The following is a 26240-nucleotide window of genomic DNA, read 5'->3' on the forward strand; positions in this document are numbered from 1 at the left end:
TAATCTGTCTGTAAACAATTGTTGGAAAAATTATTTGTGTCGTGCACAAAGTAGATGTCCTAACCGACTTGCCAAAACTATAGTTTGTTTACAAGAAATTTGTGGAGTGGTTGAAAAACGTGTACGTAAACTTCCAACTGCAACTGTAGGTCTGAATCCACGATATGGCAGAGGTTGAAAAGCCATAACACCTACGTTTCTTCAACAATAGGTTATGGTCAATAATATCAAAAGCTGCAGTGAAATCTAACAGTACAGTTTCCACAATCTTATTATTATCAATTTCTTTCAAACAATCATCAGTAATTTGTGTCAGTGCAGCACATGTTGATTGCCCTTCTCTATAAGCATGCTGAAAGTCTGTTGTTAATTTGTTTGCAGAGAAATAGCATTGTATTTGGTTAAACACAATTTTTCCCAACAGTTCGCTAAGAGCTGGCAGCAAGCTGATAGGTCTGCTGTTAGAACCAGTAAAGGTCGCTTTACTACTCTTGGGTAGCGGAATTACTTTGGCTTTCCTCCAGTCCTGAGTACAAAGACTTTCCTCTAGACTCAAAGTAAAGATATGACAGATACCATCCTCAGTAGCTTTCCATCTAAGTTGTCAATGCCAGGAGGTTTGCTGATTGATCATTTTTCCACCTCTCCCACACTAACTTTACAAAATTCAAACTTGCAAAACTTTTCTTTCATGCATGAATATGATAGCACTGTTCATTGTTGGCATTTCCTGCCTAAGTTTGCACACTTTGCCAATGAAGTAATCATTAAAATAATTGGCAACATCAAATGGTTTTGTGATGAATTTGTGATTCGATGAAAGTTGAATTTGTCTTTCATTTAAAGTACTCCAAAGTTTTTCCCCCCCCATCATTCTTTATATCATTAATCTTGGCTTCATAACAGTTTCTTATTTTTGTTGAGTTTAGTCACATAATTTCTCAATTTGCATTAAGTCAGCCAGTCAGATGTGCAGCCAGACTTATTAGCCACTCCTTTTGCCCCATCTCTTTCAACCATACAGTTTTTAAATTAATCTTTAATCCATTAAGCCTTAACAGTTCTAACAGTCAGTTTCTTAACAGGTGCATGTTTATCAATAATTGGAAGAAGTAATTTCATAACTTAATCAAGTGCAGCATCTGGATGCTCCTTATTAATCACATCTGACCAACAAATATTTTTTAACATCATCCACATAAGTCACAGTAAAATCTTTTGTATGATCTCTTATACACTATTTTAGGCCCAGCTGTTGGAACTTTGGCTTTCCTGGATCTAGCCACTATATTGTGATCACTGCATCCAATGGGTACGGATACAGCTTTAGAACAAAGTTCTACAGTAATACTAAAAATGTGATTGATACATGTGGATTATCTTGTTGTTGTAGTGTTTGTAAACACCCTGGTAGATTGATTAATAACCTGAACCAGATTAAAGGCACTGGTTACAGTGACGCTTCCTCTTGAGTGGACAGCTTGATGAAAACCGGGCAATATTCAGGTCCCCAAGAAAGTAGACCTCTCTGTTTACATCACCTAAACTATCAAGCATTTCACACATATTATTTAGATACTGACTGTTAGCACTTGGTGGCCTATAGCAACACCCCAAAAGAAAAGGCTTTAGATGTTCCAGGTGAACCTGCAACCCCAACGCTTCAATAACACTTGACTTAAGATCTTCTCTAAGCATTACAGGGATATGGCTTTGAATACCGTAATTGCTGGACTATTAAGCGCACCTGAATATAAGCCGCACCCACTGAATTTAAAAAAAATATGTATTTTGTACATAAATAAGCCGCACGTGTCTATAAGCCGCAGGTGCCTACCGGTACATTGAAACAAATGAACTTTACACAGCCTTTAAACGAAACACGGCTTGTAACAAAAATAAATAGGCTTTTAAACGAAACACGGCTTGTAACAAAAATAAATAGGCTTTAACGAAACACGGCTTGTAACAAAAATAAATAGGCTTTAACGAAACACGGCTTGTAACAAAAATAAATAGGCTTTAACGAAACACGGCTTGTAACAAAAATAAAAAAAATAGCAGTAAACAGTAGCCTACCAAGAAAGTCATTGGTCACTATCTTCCTCCTCCTGTGCACTGAAACCACTGAAGTCATCTCCTTCGGTGTCGGAGTTGAATAGCCTCAGAATTGCTTCATCCGATGTTGGATCGTTTTCATTGTCGCTCTCGTCACTTTCATCCGGAGGCAAATTCCCCGCTGAGCTCATGCTGCCCTCTTCAGCACGCAGCAGTCCAGCCTTTCGAAACCCGTTGATGATAGTGGATCTTTTGACAATGCTCCACGCTGTCAGGACCCACTGGCAGACTTGACCATAAGTTGCTCTTCGCATGCGGCCCGTTTTAGTGAAGGATTTCTCCCCACTTGTCATCCAAGCCTCCCACTGAACACGGAGCGCCACCTTAAATGCACGATTTACACTGATGTCGAGTGGCTGCAAATACTTTGTTGTGCCCCCAGGAATCACAGCTGGAATTGAGTTTGTCCTCTTGATGGCTTCTTTCACAGAATCTGTTATGTGGGCCCTCATGCTGTCCAACACGAGCAATGCCTTGTTCTTGTGAAAGAATCCTCCCGGTCGCTTGCCGTAACACTCCGTATGCCATTCATGCATTAGGCTTTCCGTCATCCATCCTTTCTTGTTGACTTTCACAACAATTCCTCTCGGGAATTTTTCTTTTGGCATCGTCATGCGTTTGAAAATCAACATCGGTGGAAGCTTTTCTCCCGATGCCGTGCAGCTCAGGACACAGGTGAAGTGCGTTTTTTCATGCCCAGTTGTTTTCAGCGTGATGGATGATTCGCCTTTCCTGTTGACAGTCCGAGTGAGAGGCAGGTCAAACGTCAGAGGAACCTCGTCCATATTTATGATGTCGTGCGGGCCGATGGAATGCTCCGCTATCTTTGCATCAGTGAATTTACGGAAGTTTGAAACTTTTTCCTCGTAGTCGGGAGGGAGCTGCTGACACAGACTCGTCCGTACCCTGATGGACAGGCCTTTACGTCTCATAAATCTTAGACACCACGATGGTCCACCTCTAAAATCCTCAAACTTCATTGCGGTGGCGATTGTTTTGGCTTTCAGTCGGATCTGCACAGTTGAAACACCTCGGCCGTCTGCTCTCTGTGTGTTGACCCAGTCTTCAAGCTCATTTTCTAGTTCGGGCCATCTGCTTTTCTTCCCTCTGAAAGCTTTTGTTGTCTTTCTGCACTGAGTCAGTTGCTCATGCTGCTGTTTCCAACGTCTTATCATAGACTCATTAAGGCCAAGCTCCCGTGCAGCAGCTCTATTTCCCTTTCCAACAGCCAGATCGATCGCCTTCAACTTGAAAGCTGCATCATATGCATTTCTCCGTGTCTTTGCCATGATGAGGGTGACAAAATGACTACCGTAATCAGAATGATGGCAAGTTTGAGCGCGCTCGATTTGCGTCACATTATGTGACGGTGCTCAGTTTTTTGGCGGCATGAATTTGTGAAAGCGGGAAAAATCCATAAATTAGCCGCGTCATTGTATAAAGCGCGAGGTTCATAGCGTGGGAAAAAAGTAGCGGCTTATAGTCCGGAAATTACGGTATATACAGCAACACCTCCCCCATAAACATTTCTGTCTCTTCTATAGATGTTATATCCTTATATTGGAGTCTGGGCTCTGGCCCGATCGAACATCTCTGGAGAGACCTGATAATAGCTGTGCAGCGACGCTCCCCATCCAACCTGACAGAGCTTGAGAGGATCTGCAGAGAAGAATGGGAGAAACTCCCCAAATACAGGTGTGCCAACCTTGTAGCGTCATACCCAATAAGACTTGAGGCTGTAATCGCTGCCAAAGGTGCTTCAACGATGTACTGAGTAAAAGGTCTGAATACTTATGTAAATGTAAAAATAAATAAAAAATATCACATTTGCAAAAATGTCTAGACCTGTTTTTGATTTGTTATTATGGGGTATCGTGTGTAGATTGAGGGTAAAACACTATTTAATCAATTTTAAAATAAGGCTGTAATGTAACAAAATGTTGAAAAAGTCAAGGGGTCTGAATGGACTGTACATGATAAACTGGATATGGTCAAAGGCAAACACTCTCGTAACACACGGAGCAGAACCAAGGCCACCTATAGACCGCACAATATGTGGCTGGTGTGTTTAAGGACATATTCAATCAATCCTTATCCCAGTCTGCTGTTCCCACATGCTTCAAGAGGGCCACCATTGTTCCTGTTCCCAAGAAAGCTAAGGTAACTGAGCTAAACGACTACCGCCCCGTAGCAGTCACTTCCGTCATCATGAAGTGCTTTGAGAGACCAGTCAAGGACCATATCACCTCCACCCTACCTGACACCCTAGACCCAATCCAATTTGCTTACCGCCCCAATAGGTCCACAGACGACGCAATCGCAACCACACTGCTCTAACCCATCTGGACAAGAGGAATACCTACATGAGAATGCTGTTCATCGACTACAGCTCAGCATTTAACACCATAGTACCCTCCAAACTCGTCATCAAGCTCGAGACCCTGGTTCTCGACCCCGCCCTGTGCAACTGGGTACTGGACTTCCTGACGGGCTGCCCCCAGGTGGTGAGGGTAGGTAACAACATCTCCACCCCGCTGATCCTCAACACTGGGGCCCCACAAGGGTGCGTTCTGAGCCCTCTCCTGTACTCCCTGTTCACCACGACTGTGTGGCCATGCACGCTTCCAACTCAATCATCAAGTTTGCAGACGACACTACAGTGGTAGGCTTGATCACCAACAACAACGAGACGGCCTACAGGGAGGAGGTGAGGGCCCTCGGAGTGTGGTGTCAGGAAAATAACCTCACACTCAACATCAACAAAACAAAGGAGATGATCGTGGACTTCAGGAAACAGCAGAGGGAGCACCCCCCTCGACGGGACAGTAGTGGAGAGGGTAGTAAGTTTTAAGTTCCTCGGCGTACACATCACGGACAAACTGAATTGGTCCACCCACACAGACAGCGTGGTGAAGAAGGCGCAGCAGCGCCTCTTCAACCTCAGGAGGCTGAAGAAATTTGGCTCGTCACCAAAAGCACTCACAAACTTTTACAGATGCACAATCGAGAGCATCCTGTCGGGCTGTATCACTGCCTGGTACGGCAACTGCTCCGCCCACAACCATAAGGCTCTCCAGAGGGTAGTGAGGTCTGCACAACGCATCACCGGGGGCAAACTACCTGCCCTCCAGGACACCTACACCACCCGATGTCACAGGAAGGCCATAAAGATCATCATCATCATAATTTTATCTCAACAACCACCCGAGCCACTGCCTGTTCACCCCGCTATCATCCAGAAGGCGAGGTCAGTACAGGTGCATCAAAGCAGGGACCGAGAGACTGAAAAACAGCTTCTATCTCAAGGCCATCAGACTGTTAAACAGCCACCACTAACATTGAGTGGCTGCTGCCAACATACTGACTCAACTCCAGCCACTTTAATAATGGGAAAAATGTATCACTAGCCACTTTAAACAATGCCACTTCATATAATGTTTACACACCCTACATTACTCATCGCATATGTATATACTGTGTACTCTATACCATCTACTGCATCTTGCCATCTTTATGTAATACATGTATCACTAGCCACTTTAAACAATGACACTTTTATATGTTTACATACCCTACATACCTTACATTACACATTACTCATGTATATACTGTACTCGATACCATCTACTGCATCTTGCCTATGCCGTTCTGTACCATCACTCATTCATATATTTTTATGTACATATTCTTCATCCCTTTACACTTGTGTGTATAAGGTAGTTGTTGTGAAATTGTTAGGTTAGATTACTCGTTGGTTATTACTGCATTATCGGAACTAGAAGCACAAGCATTTCGCTACACTCGCATTAACATCTGCTAACAATGTGTATGTGACAAATAAAATTTGATTTGATATGTATAGGGAATGTGAATCTTTGTGTTTTTACTTTTGTTATTTTCAAATTTCAATTTTTTACATTTCTTATGAACTCTTGGACGACTAGCCCTTGGGTTAAATAACCTACCACCCAAGGCCAAATGTACACTAGAGTTGCTTACCAAGAAGACAGTTGATGTTCCTGAGTGGACAAGTTACAGTTTTGACTTAAATCTGCTTGAAAATCTATGTCAAGTCTTGAAAATTAATCCCCAACATCTTGACAGACCTTGAAGAATTTTGAAAAGAATAATTGGCAAATATCGTGTGTGAAACCCTTAAAGACACAAGGGGTTGGTTACCTGATGCTGCCCACTGCTCCGTTGGGACTGTTGAGCTCTGAGGCGGGCACAGTGTCCCACTTGAAGTGCAGCCCCCAGTTGAAGCCCCCCCGGACAATGGGGGAGGGGCTGTAGGCCAGGGTGTCAGCGCTAATAATGTCGATGACGGGACACACCACTGTTTTGCGGTCCCGCTGGATGGGAGCCAGCAGGGGCTGCAGCCACGCCTCATTCACCTCACAGTGGCTGTCCAGGAACACAAGCACCTCCCCTTCAGAGAGGAAATGCCAATCAGGAGAGAGGATGGAGAACAATGGGGAGAGTTCTCAGATCAGGGTTTCTTGGGGATAAGGGTACACAACTACAGTTTGGTTCATCTGTACCATGGTCCCCTATATCAGACTGCTGCTGATTATAATACAACCCTATTACATCTGTATTGAACTTGACAGAAGACGTCCATGTCTCAGTGTGCATATTGTTACATGGTGTCAGAAATGGGATCCTGTCTCAGTGTGCATATTGTTACATGGTGTCAGAAATGGGATCCCGTCTCAGTGTGCATATTGTTACATGGTGTCAGAAATGGGATCCCGTCTGTGTGCATATTGTTACATGGTGTCAGAAATGGGATCCTGTCTCAGTGTGCATATTGTTACAAGGAGTCAGAAGTGGGATCCCGTCTCAGTGTGCATATTGTTACATGGTGTCAGAAATGGGATCCAGTCTCAGTGTGCATATTGTTACATGGTGTCAGAAGTGGGATCCCGTCTCAGTGTGCATATCGTTACATGGTGTCAGAAATGGGATCCAGTCTCAGTGTCAGAAGTGGGATCCCGTGTCAGTATGCATATTGTTACATGGTGTCAGAAATGGGATCCCATCTCAGTGTGAATATTGTTACATTATTGGGTAACACTTTATATTAAGGTCCCTTGATGATTAAAAAATGGTCATTCAATTATTTAAACACTCTTTATAAATGGTTTATTAAATATAAAGTGTTGCCCATTAGTGAAGAGTTATGGTTTGGGGGGGGCTCACCGGTGGCATGAGAAGCACCTATCATCCTCCCTCTGATCAATCCCTCTCTCTTCTCGTTGCGGACCACCTTGACCTTGACCTGGAGTTTGTGCTGCTGGACATAGCTGTCAAGATCTTCCTTCAGATCAGCTGTGGTGGAGAGACAGGACAGGAGAGATGCTTCCAGATGGAGCTGATATCTTTATCTATACATGTAGATCCCATTGCGATCAAAGCTCTATTTTCTATCTAAACTTACTCATAAGACCCTTGCCGAACTTTTCAGTTGATACAGACAACACTCTTTTTCAATATGCCAATACAATACAGTAGCCTGCGTTTGTTCTCCAAGTAGGTCATTGAAGCACGCACACTGTAGACAGACACACATTCCATGACAGCATCCAATAATTTACTGGGCCTTGTTATGGTCTGCGTCGCTCCGGCGAGCCTGAACAAAACCAATAGAGACGCACAACTGAAAAGAGCAGCTTGCCTAGTTCACTGCTGTCATCCACCAGTATAATCTCATGCAGCAAGTAGGCCGGCGTGCGATCCAGGACGCTGTGCACGGTGCGCAGGAGGGCGGAGAACGCCTCGTTGAAGAAGCAGATCACTACGCTGGCCACGGGGAGGGACAGAGGATAGATCATGTCTCGGCACCTGAGAGAGGGATGGGAGTCACTATAAACACATATTGCATGTTAGCACACCAAGCCACTGTAGTTCTACAGGGACAAACAGAACTAGGATCAGATCCTCTTTGATAATGGGATGCATACAACACCACTCACTCATTAGGATGTTCATCCATAAAATGATTCATTCATTCAAGGTTTATACAAATATGTCCATTCAATAGACAATTGCGTTAAAAAAACTAATAAAAAAAACTGTCCAACACCCATGTCTTTATGGTATATGGTTCAGAAGTTAGACGTCTTACTCTGAGAATTTAGCATATTTAGAGTGAATGGAATTTCATCACGGGCATGATCAAAAAGTGGTCACTGCTCAATAGAACTCTGTGACGCTGCTCCGCGGCAGAACGGCGCTAACTTCGAACGTCAAACTGACAAGCTAACTAGTGGCTGCAGGTTCGTGAGTGAAAACATGGGCTTTTTCTAAATGATATCCACAGAATACAAAACAAAAGAGGGACTAAATATATATTTATTTACCATGCTAACAGGCTGAATTTCAATATCCACACTCCGCAAAGACAATCTGTTCATGTTTTCATTGTGCATTTCTGTGTCTCCCTTTAAATTGCCATAGAAACGGCCCCTCTCACCGTAGATTGATAGCCAATATAGCCAAGGATCTGGAGATGAAAATTACTTAGGTATCAAGTTGATTTTGATTGGTCCAACCCGCAGAAACACCTCCAAATGGTACCACATCCCAACCCCAAATATGGAACAGATACACCCAAGAGCGGCTTGCTCTAAACTAGCAACGGCCACAGCAAATTAACATTCTTATTTCATCCACATTGTCAAGTACTAGTATATTAAGTATTTAATATTGTAGAGAACAATCTAATGATTCATTCTATGTGATGTATAATGACAAAGAAAAAGTTCTGACATTTTCGTAGCACCCTACGCTCATGCTCTGTCACTGTGCAGCTTGTAATGCAACATTTGGCTTGTGACTGTCACACCTACAGAACTTTCTTCAACCTTGTGAAAGTTGTGAAAGCCTTACCCCTTGGACACGTTAACAGTTTTACCCTTTGCTATAAAATCCTTTGCCTCAACTACTCACTCTGCCATATCCTACCATGTCTGCAGAATTTACAAACTCTCTTAAAACATTTACAAGCAACTCATCGTAACACATAACGTGTGTGATAACTCCAACCTACAGGCCTACTTGTTAGGCACAGACCAGTGCTAAATCAATTCATCTCTAGACAGATGATTTGGCTTGTCCTTTGATTTCGTAATGGCCACAAGCCAGGCAGAGAGAGATTGACGTGATTTCCCATTTAGCCTTTGGCTACCGTCGCCCTTCATGCGATGGCTTGCAAAGTGGTTGCGTCAGCCGTTCACTCTGAATGGGTCAATAAACCCACATATATGCCAAGCACAAACACGCTGTCGCGCTCTCACTCACTTCTCGTCCCTAGTGTCGGGGAGGTCTCTGTGGTAGCCTAGTCGATTGCTGATCAGTACGTTGAAAGCATGCTTGTGATAGCCCATGTCGCGCACCTCCTGGTCTTGCTCATTAAAAATCATACCTGAAAAGGAAAAGACGGGATGATGAAAAAAATGAAAAAAGAATGTTGTTGATTCAATTGTTCAGAATAGGGAGGGTACTTGTGGTAGTTGGTCAGTATGAGGATTCTATTGATGTATCCACGTTGCCATGGTAACACAAGGGGCCTTTGTCCAGAGTGTGAGGTAATGGCTTAGGTTTACTTTGCTGATGAACTCTGTGCAACCATGGAAATAACTCACTCAGCCAGCTGAAGGCCTCACTCCAATTCAAAAACATTTCAATAATGCTTTTTCATTGCTGCAATGCACCATTTGTGTGTTTCGTCGTTGCACCTGCTTTCAGACAGTTAAAATCACTCAATGCCAACCGATAATCTGTAATGAGCTGCGGTTAGCTTGATTGTTCCTGTTTCTCACTGTCCAACTATATATGGGCTTTGATGCATAAAGGCATCGTGGAAACGCCTAGGCTACACTTACTTTTCACATCGCTCTCCTGTTAAACGTTTTATTGGTTGACATGGGAGCAAACCAACATTACAAACTTCCCTTTTGGACCCATGAAGATTACAGACTGTCAAAATGTCCTAAACCATTCCAGAATTTGTCACGGGTACGATTGAGCTTGTGGAGCTTTTGAGAGCTCATCGTTCTGGGTGTATGTGACACTCTGAAGGTAATAGGCCTACAGTTCATAGGAGTTGATTACGATGCAGCTTCATTAATTAACTGACATCCATTTTGAGATTTTCTTCCAGGCCAGCTCCTTTACATAATCTGCTATGGTAACATTAATTTTCATGTACACTCCTATAAAGTTCTGTATAAAGATAAGAGGGAAATCATCTTTGACCAATGGGGGTCGTTTCAAGTTTCATGCTCTGAAGGAGGGCTCACTTACCCATCTCAGGAGAGAGATCGCCCTGCTTGTTGCCTCCTGCTCCTGCTGCAGGGACTGCCGTAATGCCATGTTCTGGCCCTCCTCCAGGGCCCTTGGAGAAACGGGGTTGGAAGCGGTGGGCCTGGGGCCCCTGGATGGGCACATACCTGAAGGTGGACCGGCCGCCGTCTTGGCCCAGGCTGAAGTAGAGGAAGAGTAGGACGGACCAGGTCACGGAGGTGAAGAGGCAGCCATAGCAGAAATAGCGCAGTGTGACGCTACCCATGGTAGCCCTAGCATCGTCGGCGCTCCGTGCTCAGGCCCCTGTCAAGGAAACCAGAGACAATAAAGAAAGGGTCTAGATAGAAGCTTACAGTTCTGCATACAAGCAGTTATGTGGTGCATTGAGTGAGTTATTGAGTTTCTATGAATAGCCTGAAAGAACTTATCATCAGGAACTAAATATCACTTGTCTTCTCTCAGGGAAGAAAACATGCACAAGTTATCCTGCTGAGGCTTTTTGAAAAGAAAACGCCCTGTAAACATCTATTTATAACCCACAAAACATCCTAAATAATATACGCCTTATTTCTGTTGCCCATCTCTGGCAGAAAAACAAGGAATGTCAGATATGTGAGTTTGATTATAATTACGTGTGCTTTTTGGCACTGCATTCAAACAGATATACAAATCTGAATACAACAAAAGAACCCAGCATGGGGGAGCCATCACCGTTTCTGTCAGATGAGGACAGCAGGGCAAAAACAAGGCTAGTCCTCTCTGAAAAACACTTAGGCCTAAGCATGATGCACACGGACGTCACAGAATGTTCCTTTGCTTTGGCACTTAGTGGCTTGTTAGTGAAAATGGGAAGGGAAGATGATCAGAGGTGAGAGAGAGGCGATGAGTCATTAGAGAAGAACATTTGGGATAGACAAAAAGAAAAAGTGCAAAGCCATTAATAGATAAAATGCAGAAGTAGTGCATGTGATGAAAGGATCAGGCTAGGCCTAGTTGAAGTGGACAGACTGAGCTATGGTGTGAAGCTCACACAGTGTGCCAAATGATTCGGGAAAGAAACCAAGTGCAACATTCTATATGGCAGTGGTATTCAAAGTTGGGGTCGCAACCTTGAACTGCAGTGGGTACAAATTATTATATGGGCCAATATACTAACGTTTTTGAGAAAGATAATTAGAAAGATTATATTTTATCGAGTAGGCCTAATTTATTGGTTTCTTTTCATTTAGAAAATGTAATGAATTGAAGGTTATTTTGATGTAAAAATCTAAATTTACAAATTTTAAGGTTATGTCATTAGATTTAGGGTTGGGTCGCAAGAATTCATTGCGGAATAGATGGGGTCCCCAGAAATTCTGACGGAAAAAATGGGTTCCCCGCTGAAATTTTTGCAATACCACTGCATCATGGTATACCCATGGCCAACCTAAAGGGGTGAGCAATATGGCTTGGGTGGTCTGGTGGTTAGTGCCGCCACTCACAGCCCACATATAGCCTACACTGCCTTTTGACCAAAGCAAAGACATTGCTTTAAAGAAGTTAGATGTGCATGTGCAAAAAACACATTCTATGAAGGTGGTTCCACAGTATGAGGAAGAATCTCAATACTTTCTACTTTCGTAAATAAACAAAGGAAATTAGGTTAGTTGAAATGTACCAAAGCGCTAGTATGACCTGCTGGACTAGAGCCCATTTCTGCTAACAAAAAGGCTATAGGCTAGCTAATGTCAAATGTTGATAGCTGAATTATATAAGGACAAAGGTCGTTTGAATTCCACCAACAAGTGAACCCTTAACCACACAAACAAAAATTGTTCACATTAATAATTAGGCATATTGATTTACATACTTGGCTAACTAACACAGAAACTATGGTACTCAGAATAACATGTCGTTAAACGCATCAGTGATTAGTGTAACAGTATAACTTTAAACCGTCCCCTCGCCCATACCCGGGCGCGAACCAGGGACCCTCTGCACACATCAACAACTGACACCCACGAAGCGTCGTTACCCATCGCTCCACAAAAGCCGCGGCCCTTGCAGAGCAAGGGGAAACCCTACATCTAGGTTTCAGAGCAAGTGACGTAACTGATTGAAACGCTACTAGCGCGTACCCGCTAACTAGCTAGCCATTTCACATCCGTTACACTCACCCCCCTTTCAACCTCCTCCTTTTCCGCAGCAACCAGTGATCCGGGTCAACAGCATCAATGTAACAGTATAACTTTAAACCGTCCCCTCGCCCCGATAGGGGCGCGAACCAGGGACCCTCTGCACACATCAACAACGGTCGCCCACGAAGCATCGTTACCCATCGCTCCACAAAAGCCGCGGCTCTTGCAGAGCAAGGGGAAACCCTACATCTAGGTTTCAGAGCAAGTGACGTAACTGATTGAAACGCTACTAGCGCGTACCCGCTAACTAGCTAGCCATTTCACATCCGTTACATTAGCCTAAATGTAAAACAAAATAGGTATTTTGAAGTCTCTTTTACTTGATACCAGGACACTGAAGAACGCACTCAGTTTCACACAGAGACCAGTGGCATCACCACTCCACCACAAATTCAAGAGGGACAGAGCTAGGCTAGGAGAGGGAAAATAAGGCCTTTAAAGCCTTGTTCACATTGGCAGTTTGAAGTGACTAAAATCAAAACATTTCGCTAACCAAAAAGGACTTGTTTTTTTCAGTTGTTCTTAGGCTATGATTTTGAACATACAAAGCCACTGGGAAATGTTGATGGCAGGCATTGTTGTCACCTTAGCTTGCCACATAACTTCTGAGTAATTGGAAGCATGAGCACCACCACCAATCAGCCCACAGCACTGCGCACACCCCCTTTGTTACTATGACAACTAGTTAGAGTAGCCATGTCAGTGAATGACTGCTGTCTGAACCACTGAGGTATGGGTCTGAACACACACAAATCCAATTTGGTCACTTAGCCTGCTGTTTGGCCAGTCAGTATTCCAAAACTGATTTGAGCATTAAGGCCTGCAGTGTGAACAAGGATTTAGAGAAATTGAGCTCTCTGAGACATGGTTAGAGGAGAAGCAGTCATCCGGGTCCTACCCTCCTGCTCTGCCTAGGAATGCCATAGAAGCCAATGAGCCCAGCAACACGAGAGCCAATGAGAAATTTGATATTTCATCAACAATTAAAACGCCAACAGGGGAAGGTTTTACCCAGATAAGGCTGCAAACCTCATTATCGAATAATGATTATTGCAGGGACATCTAGGCTATGTGTGTGATAACATTTAATGTCTAAAAACAGTTATCCTATATGGATTACCAGATTCTGTATTAATACAATACATTGACTGTTCATTCATTATTATAGTGTCCTTCTCCGACATTGTCTGGCAGCGTGCACTGCAGGCATTTTTCATCGTACTATAACTTGCAATTTTATGAATATGCATAGAGTAGCATCTCTCATATGTTTGTTTTTTATTCCATGTCAAACCACCCCATGCTTTTATAACCAAGGCAAAGGACATAACTATTTAGTTTTTAATGTGTTATTTCTTACATTATTAGTCCAGGAAATGTTTTGTGTTATTACATACAGTCGGGAAGAACTAAAAATGTGTTTAGTCCTAACCAAAAACCGTGGATAGATGGCAGCATTCGCCAAACCTGAAAGCGCGAACCATCACATTTAACCATGGCAAGGTGACTGGAAATATGGCCGAATACAAACAGTGTAGTTATTCCCTCCGTAAGGCAATCACAGGCAAAACTGCAGTATGGAGACAGTGGAGTCGCAATTCAACAGGTCAGACACGAGACGTACATGGCAGGGTCTACAGACAATCACGGACTACAAAGGGAAAACCAGCCACGATACCGATGTCTTGCTTCCGGACAAGCTAAACACCTTCACCGCCCGCTTTGAGGATAACAGAGTCCCACCGACGCGGCACTACCAAAGACTGTGGGCTCTCCTTCTCCGTGGCCGACATGATTAAGACATTTAAGCGTTAACCCTCGCAAGGCTGCTGGCCCAGACGACATCCCTAGCCGCGTCCTTAGAGCATGCGCAGACCAGCTTGCTGGAGTGTTTACAGACATATTCAATCTCTCCCTATCCCTGTCTGCTGTCCCCACATGCTTCAAGATGGCCACTATTGTTCCTGTACCCAAGAAAGCAAAGGTAATTGAACTAAATTACTATCGCCCTGTAGCACTCACTTCTGTCATCATGAAGTGCTTTGAGAGACCAGTCAAGGATCTTATCACCTCTACCTTACCTGATACCCTAGACCCAATTCAACTTGCTTACCGCCACAATAGATCCACAGACAATGCAATCGCCATCGCACTGCACACTGCCCTATCCCATTTGGACAAGAGGAATACCTATGTAAGAAGGCTGTTCATTGACTATAGCTCAGCATTCAACCCCATAGTACCCTCCAAGCTCATCATTAAGCTTGGGACCCTGGGTCTGAACCCCACCCTGTGCAACTGGGTCCTGGACTTCCTGGCGGGCCGCCCCCAGGTAGTGAAGGTAGGAAACAACACATCCACTTCACTGATCCTCAACACTGAGGCCCCAAAAGGATGCGTGCTCAGCCCCTCCTGTACTCCCTGTTCACCCATGACTGCGTAGCCACGCACGCCTCCAACTCAATCATCAAGTCTGCAGACGACACAACAGTAGCAGGCCTGATTACCAACAATGAAGAGACAGCCTACAAGGAGGAGGTGAGGGCCCTGGGAGTGTGGTGCCAGGAAAACAACCTCTCACTCAACATCAACAAAACAAAGGAGTTGATCGTGGTCTTCAGGAAACAGCAGAGGGAGCACCCTCCCATCCACATCGATGGGACCGCAGTGGATAAGGTGGAAAGCTTCATGTTCCTCAGTGTACACATCACTGACAAACTGAAATGGTCCGCCTACAGAGACAGTGTGGTGAAGAAGATGCAACAGCGCCTCTTCAACCTCAGAAAGCTGAAGAAATTTGGCTTGGCACCTAAAACCCTCCCAATCTTTTACAGATGCACAACTGAGAGCATCCTGTCGGGCCGTATCACTGCCTTGTATGCCGCAGGGCTCTCCAGAGGGTGGTGCGGTCTGCCCAACGCATCACCGGGGGCAAACTACCTGCCCTCCAGGACAACTACAGCACCCGATGTCACAGGAAGGCCAAAAATATCATCAAGGACAACAACCACCTGAGCCACTGCCTGTTCACCCCGCTATCATCCAGAAGGCGAGGTCAGTACAGGTGCATCAACGCTGGGACCGAGAGACAAAAAAACAGCTTCTATCTCAAGGCCATCAGACTGTTAAATAGCCATCACTAGCACATTAGAGGTTGCTGTCCTACATACATAGACTTGGAATCACTGGCCACTTTAATAATGGAACACTAGTCACTTTAATAATGTTTACATATTTTGCAATACTCATCTCATAAACTCAGCAAAAAAAGAAACGTCCTCTCACTGTCAACTGCGTTTATTTTCAGCAAACTTAACATGTGCAAATATTTGTATGAACATACATTTCAACAACTGAGACATAAACTGAACAAGTTCCCAGACATGTGACTCACAGAAATGGAATAATGTGTCCCTGAACAAAGGGGGATCAAAATCAAAAGTAACAGTCAGTATCTGGTGGCCACCAGCTGCATTAAGTACTGCAGTGCATCTCCTCCTCATTGACTGCACCAGATTTGCCAGTTCTTGCTGTGAGATGTTACTCCACTCTTCCACCAAGGCACCTGCAAGTTCCCAGGCATTTTTGAGGGGAATGGCCCTAGCCCTCACCCTTCAATCCAACAGGTCCCAGACGTGCTCAATGGGATTGAGATCCGAGCTCTTTGCTGGCCATGGCAGAACACTGACATTCCTGTCTTGCAGGAAATCACGCACAGAACGAGCAGTATGGCTGGTGGCATTGTCATGCTGGAGGGTCATGTCAGGATGAGCCTGCATGAAGGGTACCACATGAGGGAGGAGGATGTCTTCCCTGTAACGCACAGTGTTGAGATTGCCTGCAATGACAACAAGCTCAGTCCAATGATGCTGTGACACACCGCCCCAGACCATGATGGACCCTCCACCTCCAAATTGATCCCGCTCCAGAGTACAGGCCTCGGTGTAACGCTCATTCCTTCGACGATAAACGTAAATCCGACCATCACACCTGGTAAATCAAAACCGCGACTCGTAAGTGAAGAGCACTTTTTGGCAATCCTGTCTGGTCCAGCGATGGTGGGTTTGTGCCCATAGGCGACGTTGTTGCCGGTGATGTCTGGTGAGGACCTGCCTTACAACAGGCCTACAAGCCCTCAGTCCAGCCTCTCTCAGCCTTTTGCGGAAAGGCTGAGCACTGATGGAGGGATTGTGCGTTCCTGGTGTAACTCAGGCAGTTGTTGCCATCCTGTACCTGTCCTGCAGGTGTGATGTTCGGATGTACCGATCCTGTGCAGGTGTTACACGTGGTCTGCTACTGCGAGGACGATCAGCTGTCCGTCCTGTCTCCCTGTAGCGCTGTCTTAGGCGTCTCACAGTTCGGACATTTCAATTTATTGCCCTGGCCACATCTGCAGTCCTCATGCCTCCTTGCAGCATGCCTAAGGCACGTTCACGCAGATGAGCAGGGACCCTGGGCATCTTTCTTTTGGTGTTTTTCAGAGCATTTCGCTACACCCGCAATAACATCTGCTAAATGTCTGTGACAAATAAAATTTGACTTGACATAGTGCCTTTATAAAGTATTCTTAGCCCTTGACTTATTCCACATGTTGTTACAGCCTGAATTCAAAATGGATTAAATTGATTTGTCTTCTCACCCATCTACACACAATACCCCATAATGACAAAGTGAAAACATGTTTAGACATTTTAGCAAATTTATTGACAAATAAATACAGAAATAAATAATTACATAAGTATTCACACCCCTGAGTCAATACTTTGTAGAAGCACCTTTGGCAGCGATTACAGCTGTGAGTCTTTCTGGGTAAGTCTATAAGAGCTTTCCAGAGCTGGATTCGGCAACATTTGCACTTTATTATTTTCCAAATTCTTCAAACTTTGTAAAATTGATTGTTGATCATTGCTAGACAACAATTTAAGTATTGCCATAGATTTTCAAGCAGATTTAAGTAAACACTGTAACTCTGCCACTCAGGAACATTCACCGTCTCCTTGGTAAGCAACTCCAGTGTAGATTTGGCCTTGTGTTTTAGGTTATCGTCCTTCTGAAAGGTGAATTTACCTCCCAGTGTCTGGTGGAAAGCAGACTGAACCAGGTTTTCCTCTAGGATTTTGCCTGTGCTTAGCTCCATTTCTTTTTTATCCAGAAAAACTCCCCAGTCCTTAACAATTACAAGCATACCCATAACATGATGCAGCCACCACTATGCTTGAAAATATGGAGTGATACTCAGTAATGTGTTGTGTTGGATTTTCCCCAAACATAACACTTGGTATTCAGAATGAAAAGTGAATTGCTTGGCACATGTTTTTTGTAGTATTACTTTAGTGCTTTGTTACAAACAGGATGCATGTTTTGTTATATTTGTATTCTGTACAGGCTTCCTTCTTTTCACTCTGTCAATTAGGTTAGTATCGTGGCATAACTATACTGAACAAAAATATAAAATGCAACATGCAACAATTTCAACGATTTGACAGAGTTCCAGTTCATATAAGGAAATCAGTCAATTGATTTCACATGACTGGGCAGGGATTTAGCCACGGGTGGGCATAGGCCCAGCCAATCAGAACGAGTTTTACTACATACAGAAATACTCCTCAGTTTCACCAGCTGTCCGGGTTGCTTGTCTCAGATGATCCCGCAGGTGGAGAAGCTGAATTGCACTCTCCCTCAACTTGAGACATCTGTGGCATTGTGTTGTGTGACAAAACTTCACATTTAAGAGTGTCCTTTTATTGTCCCCAACACAAGGTGCACCTGTGTAATGATCATGCTGTTTATTCAGCTTATTGATATGCCACACCTGTCAGGTGGATTAGTTTGGCAAAGGAGAAATGCTCACTAAGAGGGATGTAAACAAATTTGTGCACAAAATTTGAGAGAAATAAGCTTTTTGTGCTTATGGAACATTTCTGGGATCTTTTATTTCACCTCATGAAACCAACAATTTACAGATTGTGTTTATATGTTGTTGATCCATCCGCAGTGTTCTATCAGAGCCATTAAAGTCTATAACTGTTTCAAAGTCACTATTGGCCTCATGGTGAAATCCCTGAACGGTTTCCATCCTCTCCGGCAACCGAGTTAGGAAGGATGCCTGTATCTTTGTAGTGACACCAGACAAAATATGAATAACTTCACCATGCTCAAAGGGAAATTCAATAGGTGCCCTTCTTTGTGAGGCATTGGAAAACCTCCCTGGTCTTTGTGGTTGAATCTGTGTTTGAAATTCACTGCTCGACTGAGGGACCTTACAGATAATTGTATGTTTGTGGTACAGAGATGAGGTAGTCATTCAAAAATCATGTTAAACACTGTTATTGCACAGTCAGTCCATGCAACTTGTGAAGCACATTTTTACTCCTGAACATATTTAGGCTTGCCATAACAGGGTTGAGTACTTATTGATTCAAGACATTTCAGCTTTTCATTTATTTGAAATACATAATTCCATTTTGACATTATGGGGTATTGTGTAAGCCAGGGATTTAAAAAAAAATCGAAATGTAATCAATATAAAATTATTTCTGTAACATAACAAAATGTGGAAAAAGTCAAGGGTTGTGAATACTTTCTGAAGGCACTGAACATCCAAGTCAGTTGCTGTGGTCACAGACATTGGAAACTAAGGACCTGCCCTTGAGCTCTGACAGCAGGTCAAATAACAGGACTATCGGCGGTGGCTACTGTTGTGACATTAGGCTAACTACAGTATGTCTGTGGTTCAGGGGTCCAATCTGTCAAATTAATGCATGAATGAAGAAGGGACCAGTGCCAAAAAGCTGCTAACTGTAAACGCTAATGAGCACACATAGCCTAATTCTACATCAGGACAGTGAGGCCTAAATGCTCAATGCTTGTCGCATAGCTAGTAGGTCGTGAATGCAAACGGAGGAAAAATGAGGCGAGTTGATCTCGACACTAAATGGAAACGGCTTAGATATTGTGTCAAAGCACTGCTTCTCAAGAACACTAACTTTCAAAATGACTCTGCTGAATTTATAACCAAAATCGATATCCATTTCAGAGGAGCACTGGTTTCACACGGAGGAGTTGAGTGCTGAGAGGCCAGAGTTTCACGAGAAGAAGATTGTAAATTAAAGTTGGCAGTGAGTTAATGGGATTCATCAGATGTAGCCGCCATGGTCCAGAGGGACAAAGCAGTTTTAAATTGTACCACAGAAAAGAGAACAGAGCCTTGCTAATTTAGTTCCTTTCTGGTTCCAATTTAGAAAATAGGACAAAGCAGCACAAGTGAAAATATACTTTTAGTCTCTCTCGCTGGCATAGTCATGTCACACACCACACTTTCACACGAATAGAAATTGTAAAAATATGCTGAACTCTTCTTCACCACGAAGAGAATGCCATTCATAACCTTATGCATTTCTGTGTAGTACAGATCAGGGACCCATTTTGAAATTCTGTTACCGGGTTTCAATTCACTTCACTTACTGTAGTTCAATAACCATAAATAAATATGAAAAGGGTAGAAAAACAGAAATGCCAGTGTAGTCTATGTGGTCTATAATTAGCCACCTGGAGCCTTTCTCCAGCTGAAACAGTAAAGGAGGGGCTTGTGCCATTAGGCTAATCCAAAACTGCCATATTGCAGCAGGCATTTGGACTAGACTGGAGCTGCCTGTCACCACCCTGAGCCCACAGAGGGGTAACAGCACAGTAGAGTAGAAGAGCAAAGTTTAGTACAGTACAGTACACAGTAGAGCACACTAGAGTTGAGTACACTAATGTACTGTATTGTATTAAACTCTCCTGTACTCTACTGTTCTGTACTCTAATGTCCAAACTTGTGAAACAGACATCTATGATTGGTTCAGATTTAGTCCTGTTTGGGGGCAGAGCTCATTAAAATAATTGCCAGTGGATATCACATATTTATACCTTTGTGTACCTATTTAGGATACATCACCACGAAGAGAATGCCATTCATAACCTTATGCATTTCTGTGTAGTACAGATCAGGGACCAATTTTGAAATTCTGTTACCGGGTTTCAATTCACTTCACTTACTGTAGTTCAATAACCAAAATATATTTTTTTCAATGTCAGTGTGTATTGTCATAGCTGACACCCCATTTTTTCTGCAGACATCGTTGAATCTTAATTCAGAGCAAATGTTTTTAACTGTTTTCAGAAAAAAACAGATGGAGATTTTACCAAAATTTTGTTACCAAACTTTGCATCTTCACAGTTCTTCCAGTAAATGTGTTTTTGTAAAATGTTCAGTGTAAATTGTTAAAAGTAGTACTTGTGCATAGAGTTGTATGGTTTGTTCAACTTTGAAATCAATGGGGGTTTTTTGCAAACATTTTAAGTGTAAAATCTGAGTTACCGTGGAATTTCCCTTATTGTACAATATTTTAATCACTAACCCAACTATGGGTTTAGTGCCTGTTGGACATGATCCTCGATTGCAGGCGGTTTCTTCCTAATGGCACCTGGGCATGGGGCACATGTCTCTCAATACTTTTTATTTTAGCTGGCCGGTGCGCCACTCAGTTGATGAAAAACAACTGGAGATGCACTGCGCCTTGCTTCTAAAGCTGCCTCATCTCAGCTGACACAGTATGTCAGATTTCCCAGCCAAAACAGTCTGTCACTGATCGCCAGCTTAACATTGATGAACTAAAACGCAGTCATTGAAATTCTGCCAAAGCTCCATTTAATGTCAAGCTACTGTTCAACTCTGATATCATCTGCAAGGTTTATAGCAGCAGCAGGCACAAACACAACATAAGACAAAAACCTACAAAGATGTCGCCTTCATTGAGTTTCAATTGCAGAGGTATATAAAGATGGCGGCCTCCATGCGCTTACCACAAATTCCTTGTTTTGCTCAGTTCGCCGTATTGTACATTGCTAATGACCATTTAAAAAAAAGAGTAACAGAGAGCAGAGTATACACGATCCCAATGTTAGCTTCAAGATTCCAGAAATTTCAAAAAACAAAAAAGTAGATTGTGCTGATTTATTGGCATATTGAACCATATCGCAGGCCATAGTTTAACAACTCAGTGGATAGTGCTAAAAACAATGGTGTCATCCAATGTTCCCTCGAAGCTGCGCCACCCTCGGGACTGCAGCGCAGAAGAAATATCAGTGCGCGCAGAGAAGCACGAGATTGAACTTCACTCAACTTTCTAGAGTTTTACCCATTAGTTAACGCTATCAATGTTTCCCTTTACGGTGGGAATTGTGAATGAATCAACGGAATATTAGCCACTTTCAATGCAACATACCGAAACAAAACCATAACCAATCAGAGCTGCAGTTGGCCATTGCCATATATGGATCTGTGCCATTCACTTTGAACTGGACTGTTTTTAAGATATCAGGGTCGTGGGTAGATGCGATAGTTTTTAGATTATTATTTTCTTTAAATGTATTTAACTAGGCAAGTCAGTTAAGAACAAGTTCTTATTTACAATGATGATCACCTCTGTGTCTAAAGGACAAGTGTATTAACAGGTCAATGTCAAGCTCTGCATGTTTCATGGAATGTAGACCTACATTGAACACCACACATTGGCTGCTACAGTAGGCTGAATGATAGAACCGCTATTTCCATGTTAAAATGTTATGGATGCATTTTCTCCATTGTTTTTGATGGTAGGCTACTCTAACTTAAAGCGAATACAGACTCTGTGCTCATAGTAAACGTGCGCCGGAAGTTGCACCAAATCAAAAGATCTACACCAGGATCACACCCAACCAGTGAAAGCTCAACAGTGCCCATGCCATCTGGTATATTTTTTCTGCATTGTATTTTTCATTATGATTAGGGCTGTCAAACAATTAACATTTTTAAATCAAGTTAATTGCAGGATTTGTTGTGATTAATTATGATTAACCACAAATTTAGATTTTGCTCAAATTGAGCTGTAATTTAAGATTTGTTTTAATGATATTGATGTCTTGATTTTGTCCAAAGTAATGGTAAGCAAAATCAGGTAATGTAATCACAGTGATGCAGTATAGCTAAAGCTAGTCTGATTAATCAGGCTGTAATACACAATTAACTAGTGTATATATATACAGCCTGAAACTAATGGCTGCAAAATTGTGTACATGTTCCTTACAAGCCAGAATGTTGAATAAAATTACATTTAAAACTGCAGTCAACTGGTAGTGTCTTTCAGCTGCTGTAAAATATATGGTTTGGTTCAATAAAAAATATTCACACTAAAAAGGTGTTGATTGTTTTCCATCTTCCCCTGCTTCAGAATATACAATTTCCATTGTCATGGCATGCTTTATTCAATAGCTATCGAGGAGAGAAAACCAAACATACAATATAAAACTCTCTCTCAATAGCTTTTGAACCAAGTATGCCATGACAATGAAAATGGTATATTCTGAAACAGGGGAAGAGGGAAAGCAATCGAGAATTTGTATTACTTTTTTTGTGGTGCAATTCACACATACAAGGTCTCGATTGTTCTCCTTCCCTGGTTTAGAATATACAAGTCATGTTAATTTTTATCAAAAGCTGTATCCCTTCTAGCCATGACACAATTTCATGCTACTGACGAGCGAAAACCGAATATCCAATTTAAAATGACTTTACCTAGGTGTCCAACCGAATCATTTACACCGAGTGTACAAAACATTAAAAACCCTTCCTAATGTTGCGTTAGTAATGTTTTGCCTTCAGAACAGCCTCAATACCGGCTCTCTAAAAAAAATACTTTCCTGAGGATATTTTGTCTCAAATTTCGAACAGGTTAAGGACGTTAGCTATAACGTTAGCTAGCTACCTACTTAACTGATCGGCAAACTTCTGACTGTTAACGTTAGTTGTTAGCTACGTTAGCGTGCACTGCAAAATAAAAGACACGCTCGCTAGTTACTGAAACTTTGCTTTAACTAACACGTGAGTTGACATTTATTGGTCGCTCTTTCATTTCAGTCAGTGATCACACTAGCTAATAAAACAACAAGCAGCTAACAGTAGCTAGATAAAATCATCAATCCAAACATGTTTTGTTAGCGCGAGCCCTGACATCGCCAATGAGGATCGAGACTCGAGGCATGCCAACATTTCTGAAAATAAAGTGTCACGTAAACTTACGATGCACTTGCTTCATTGACATCCCAATTTGTCTATGCTGGTATTGCAAATTCCGTTGGTTAGGTACTGCGTCAACACCCAAGTCATACCTCCCCACCGCGGTCAGTACACAACAAACACCCCCGTGACACAAACTACATCCCATCCAAATCCGTTTCTAGCTGCTTGGCCATTCTCTTTGGTTTAAAACAACCCAATGCACCAGTAAATAGCTATAGCTAACGCTAGCAACCTAGCTACTTTTTTCTGAGTTTGGTCAGAGATATTAGAAAAGGAGGAGATAAGAATACCAGCGGGAAATTATTTGAAAAACGTGTAACGCTCCGCCCAGCAGACTATCGACCAATCGCGTTCAGGTTGTCATGGTGCGTTACGCGTTTGCAAAAGCCAATCGTCAAACTATCCCTTCTAAAGGTGAGGGAATGAGTCGAGAAACCTGCCTATTTTCCTCAAAAGTACGTAATATCACGATTTCAAAGCTATACGATATTACAGAGAACAAGTAAGTTATCCCACATCTCTGAAAATATGTGTAATGTTGTACTTCTTGTTCACGTGATTCATGCTAATGTTTTATTTTTTGTTAGCGCCAAATTGACTCCCATTCACTCCTTGAAGGAGGGATCGCCTTGTCCCATAATCACCCAAAATGCACCGTGCGGCACATTGACGACGCATGGGCAACGTACACAATAGGCGGTAATACGATTCCCCTTGAGTTCTCCATCTCCTCAAAAGTATCTCTGGCTTGGTTCTCGTACAGTGCAGTGGCTGTGCGGTGTAGGAGTTGATAATGCTGGATTACCCAATCAAATATGACTGATTCACACAGTTCAGAACAATCGAAACTCGAAAATGCCTGCAGTCGACGCAGCATAGCATTAGTGGAAACCAAAACAAGAGGGACCTATCTAAATTTGTCAAATAGAAACTATATTTTGCAACAGACAATCTATTTATACACTAGATGACTAACAGGGAGCGCGGTTATGAAGCCACCACGCCTGCATCTAGGCACTCCCCCACCATTGTAAAACATATTTTGAAAGCTATAGAAATGCATTTATTAATGTCAACATTTGTTTTTGCAGATTTTATTCTATCAAAGACACCTTAATGCAGGGATGGGCAATTGGCAGCCTGTGGCCAACAAAATTTAACTTACGGGGCTTTGACTGCATTGTGGGTATGGATGTGGGTACGCAGACCCACAAGCACTATAGCCCCATCATAATGAGTTCAGATTTTTTGTGGCCCCCACCCCCATACAAATCCCTACCTTAAAGTGGCAATATGGAACTTTTTGGGCAACCCGGCGAAAATCACATAGAAATGTGAGTTAGAAATCTATCAATCTACTTGAAAGCAAGTCTAAGAAGTAGTAGAGCTGTTCTATGTGCGCTCTTTCTATGCTTCCTGTTCTTAAGTTTTGTTTTTGCATTTTTTACTTTCGGTTTTGTACACCAACTTCAAACAGCAGAAATAACAATATTGTTGGTTATGGAAAATATATTTCACAGCAGTTTAGATGGTACAATGATTCTATACATTATACTATCTTACTTTGTCATATAAACTGAAATTAGGCAAACTATTAGAGTAAAAACAGAATCGGCATAATGAATACATAACTGAAGATCCTGTGTGTGTATGTGTTGTCATTGGAGCATGTGTCGTTTGTTTGGGGTGTGATAGCCAGAATTGTTTCGTCCTGAGCTCAGCAGTAAGTCTTTACCTACACATTCTGAAATTGCATTTTTGAATCCCCCAGCTTTATAATTTGAATGTGATACAAAACGAGGCAACGGTGTGCTTTTGGACCATGCGGATGCCTCCGAGCAGCGGGTAGGCTGTTTATCCGACTGGATAAAAATATATATATATATTATGTCCCCCCCACTTCTAAAACCATAGTCACGCCCCTGCCATTATCCCAACTGACAAATCGAGAAGATTTAAATACTGATAGTCTTTAGTTAAACTGCATTTTTCGTCCTCATGCATAATCCAACCCATTGGATTATGGATTGCACAACAATTGGTAGTTTTTGAAGTAAGATGGCGCCGGAGAAGATGGCAGACGTTTTACGTGCCCCCAGCCGATTGTTTTTTTTCTTCATTTATTTGCGTTATTTGTAACTTATTTTTTTAACGTATTTTGTACATAATGTTGCTGCTACCATCTCTTATGTCCAAAAATAACTTCTAGACATCAGGACTGAGATTACTCACCACGGACTAGCAGAATCCTCTTTTTTCTTTCACGACTCTGACGAGCCCAACGCGAAGGATACGCTGCTACCTCAGGATAGGCCTCGATCCCCGTGATCTGCGTGAAGAGAAGGCGGAGAAAGAGGGGCCGAAGGTCCGGCTGCCTTCTGAGAATTCGCAGGCGATCGAATAAACCTTCACTTCACTCCATTCTGCTAGCAAATGTGCAATCTTTGGACAATAAAATCGACGAGTTACGCGGAAGATTAAACTACCAATGGAACCTTAAAAACTGTAACATCTTATGCTATGGCTGAACGACAACA

The 26240-nt window shown here is 42.7% G+C and overlaps 1 protein-coding gene across 1 annotated transcript in view; it reads right to left on the reverse strand.

Moving 5' to 3' along the window:
• The window catches only part of LOC120027605 (polypeptide N-acetylgalactosaminyltransferase 11-like), a 48899-nt gene extending 24946 nt beyond the window's left edge, over positions 1-23953 (reverse strand). The window contains exons 1-6 of the mRNA XM_038972597.1: positions 23704-23953; positions 10426-10728; positions 9421-9544; positions 7796-7962; positions 7321-7449; positions 6298-6547 (exon numbers count right to left, since the gene is read on the reverse strand). Coding sequence (XP_038828525.1) covers positions 6298-6547; positions 7321-7449; positions 7796-7962; positions 9421-9544; positions 10426-10690 — 935 coding nt within the window. The 5' untranslated portion in view covers positions 10691-10728; positions 23704-23953. The remainder of the gene's footprint in view (positions 1-6297; positions 6548-7320; positions 7450-7795; positions 7963-9420; positions 9545-10425; positions 10729-23703) is intronic.
• Positions 23954-26240: the final 2287 nt, after the last annotated feature.

This window comes from Salvelinus namaycush, chromosome 33, assembly GCF_016432855.1.
Source record: "Salvelinus namaycush isolate Seneca chromosome 33, SaNama_1.0, whole genome shotgun sequence".
NCBI lineage: Eukaryota > Metazoa > Chordata > Actinopteri > Salmoniformes > Salmonidae > Salvelinus > Salvelinus namaycush.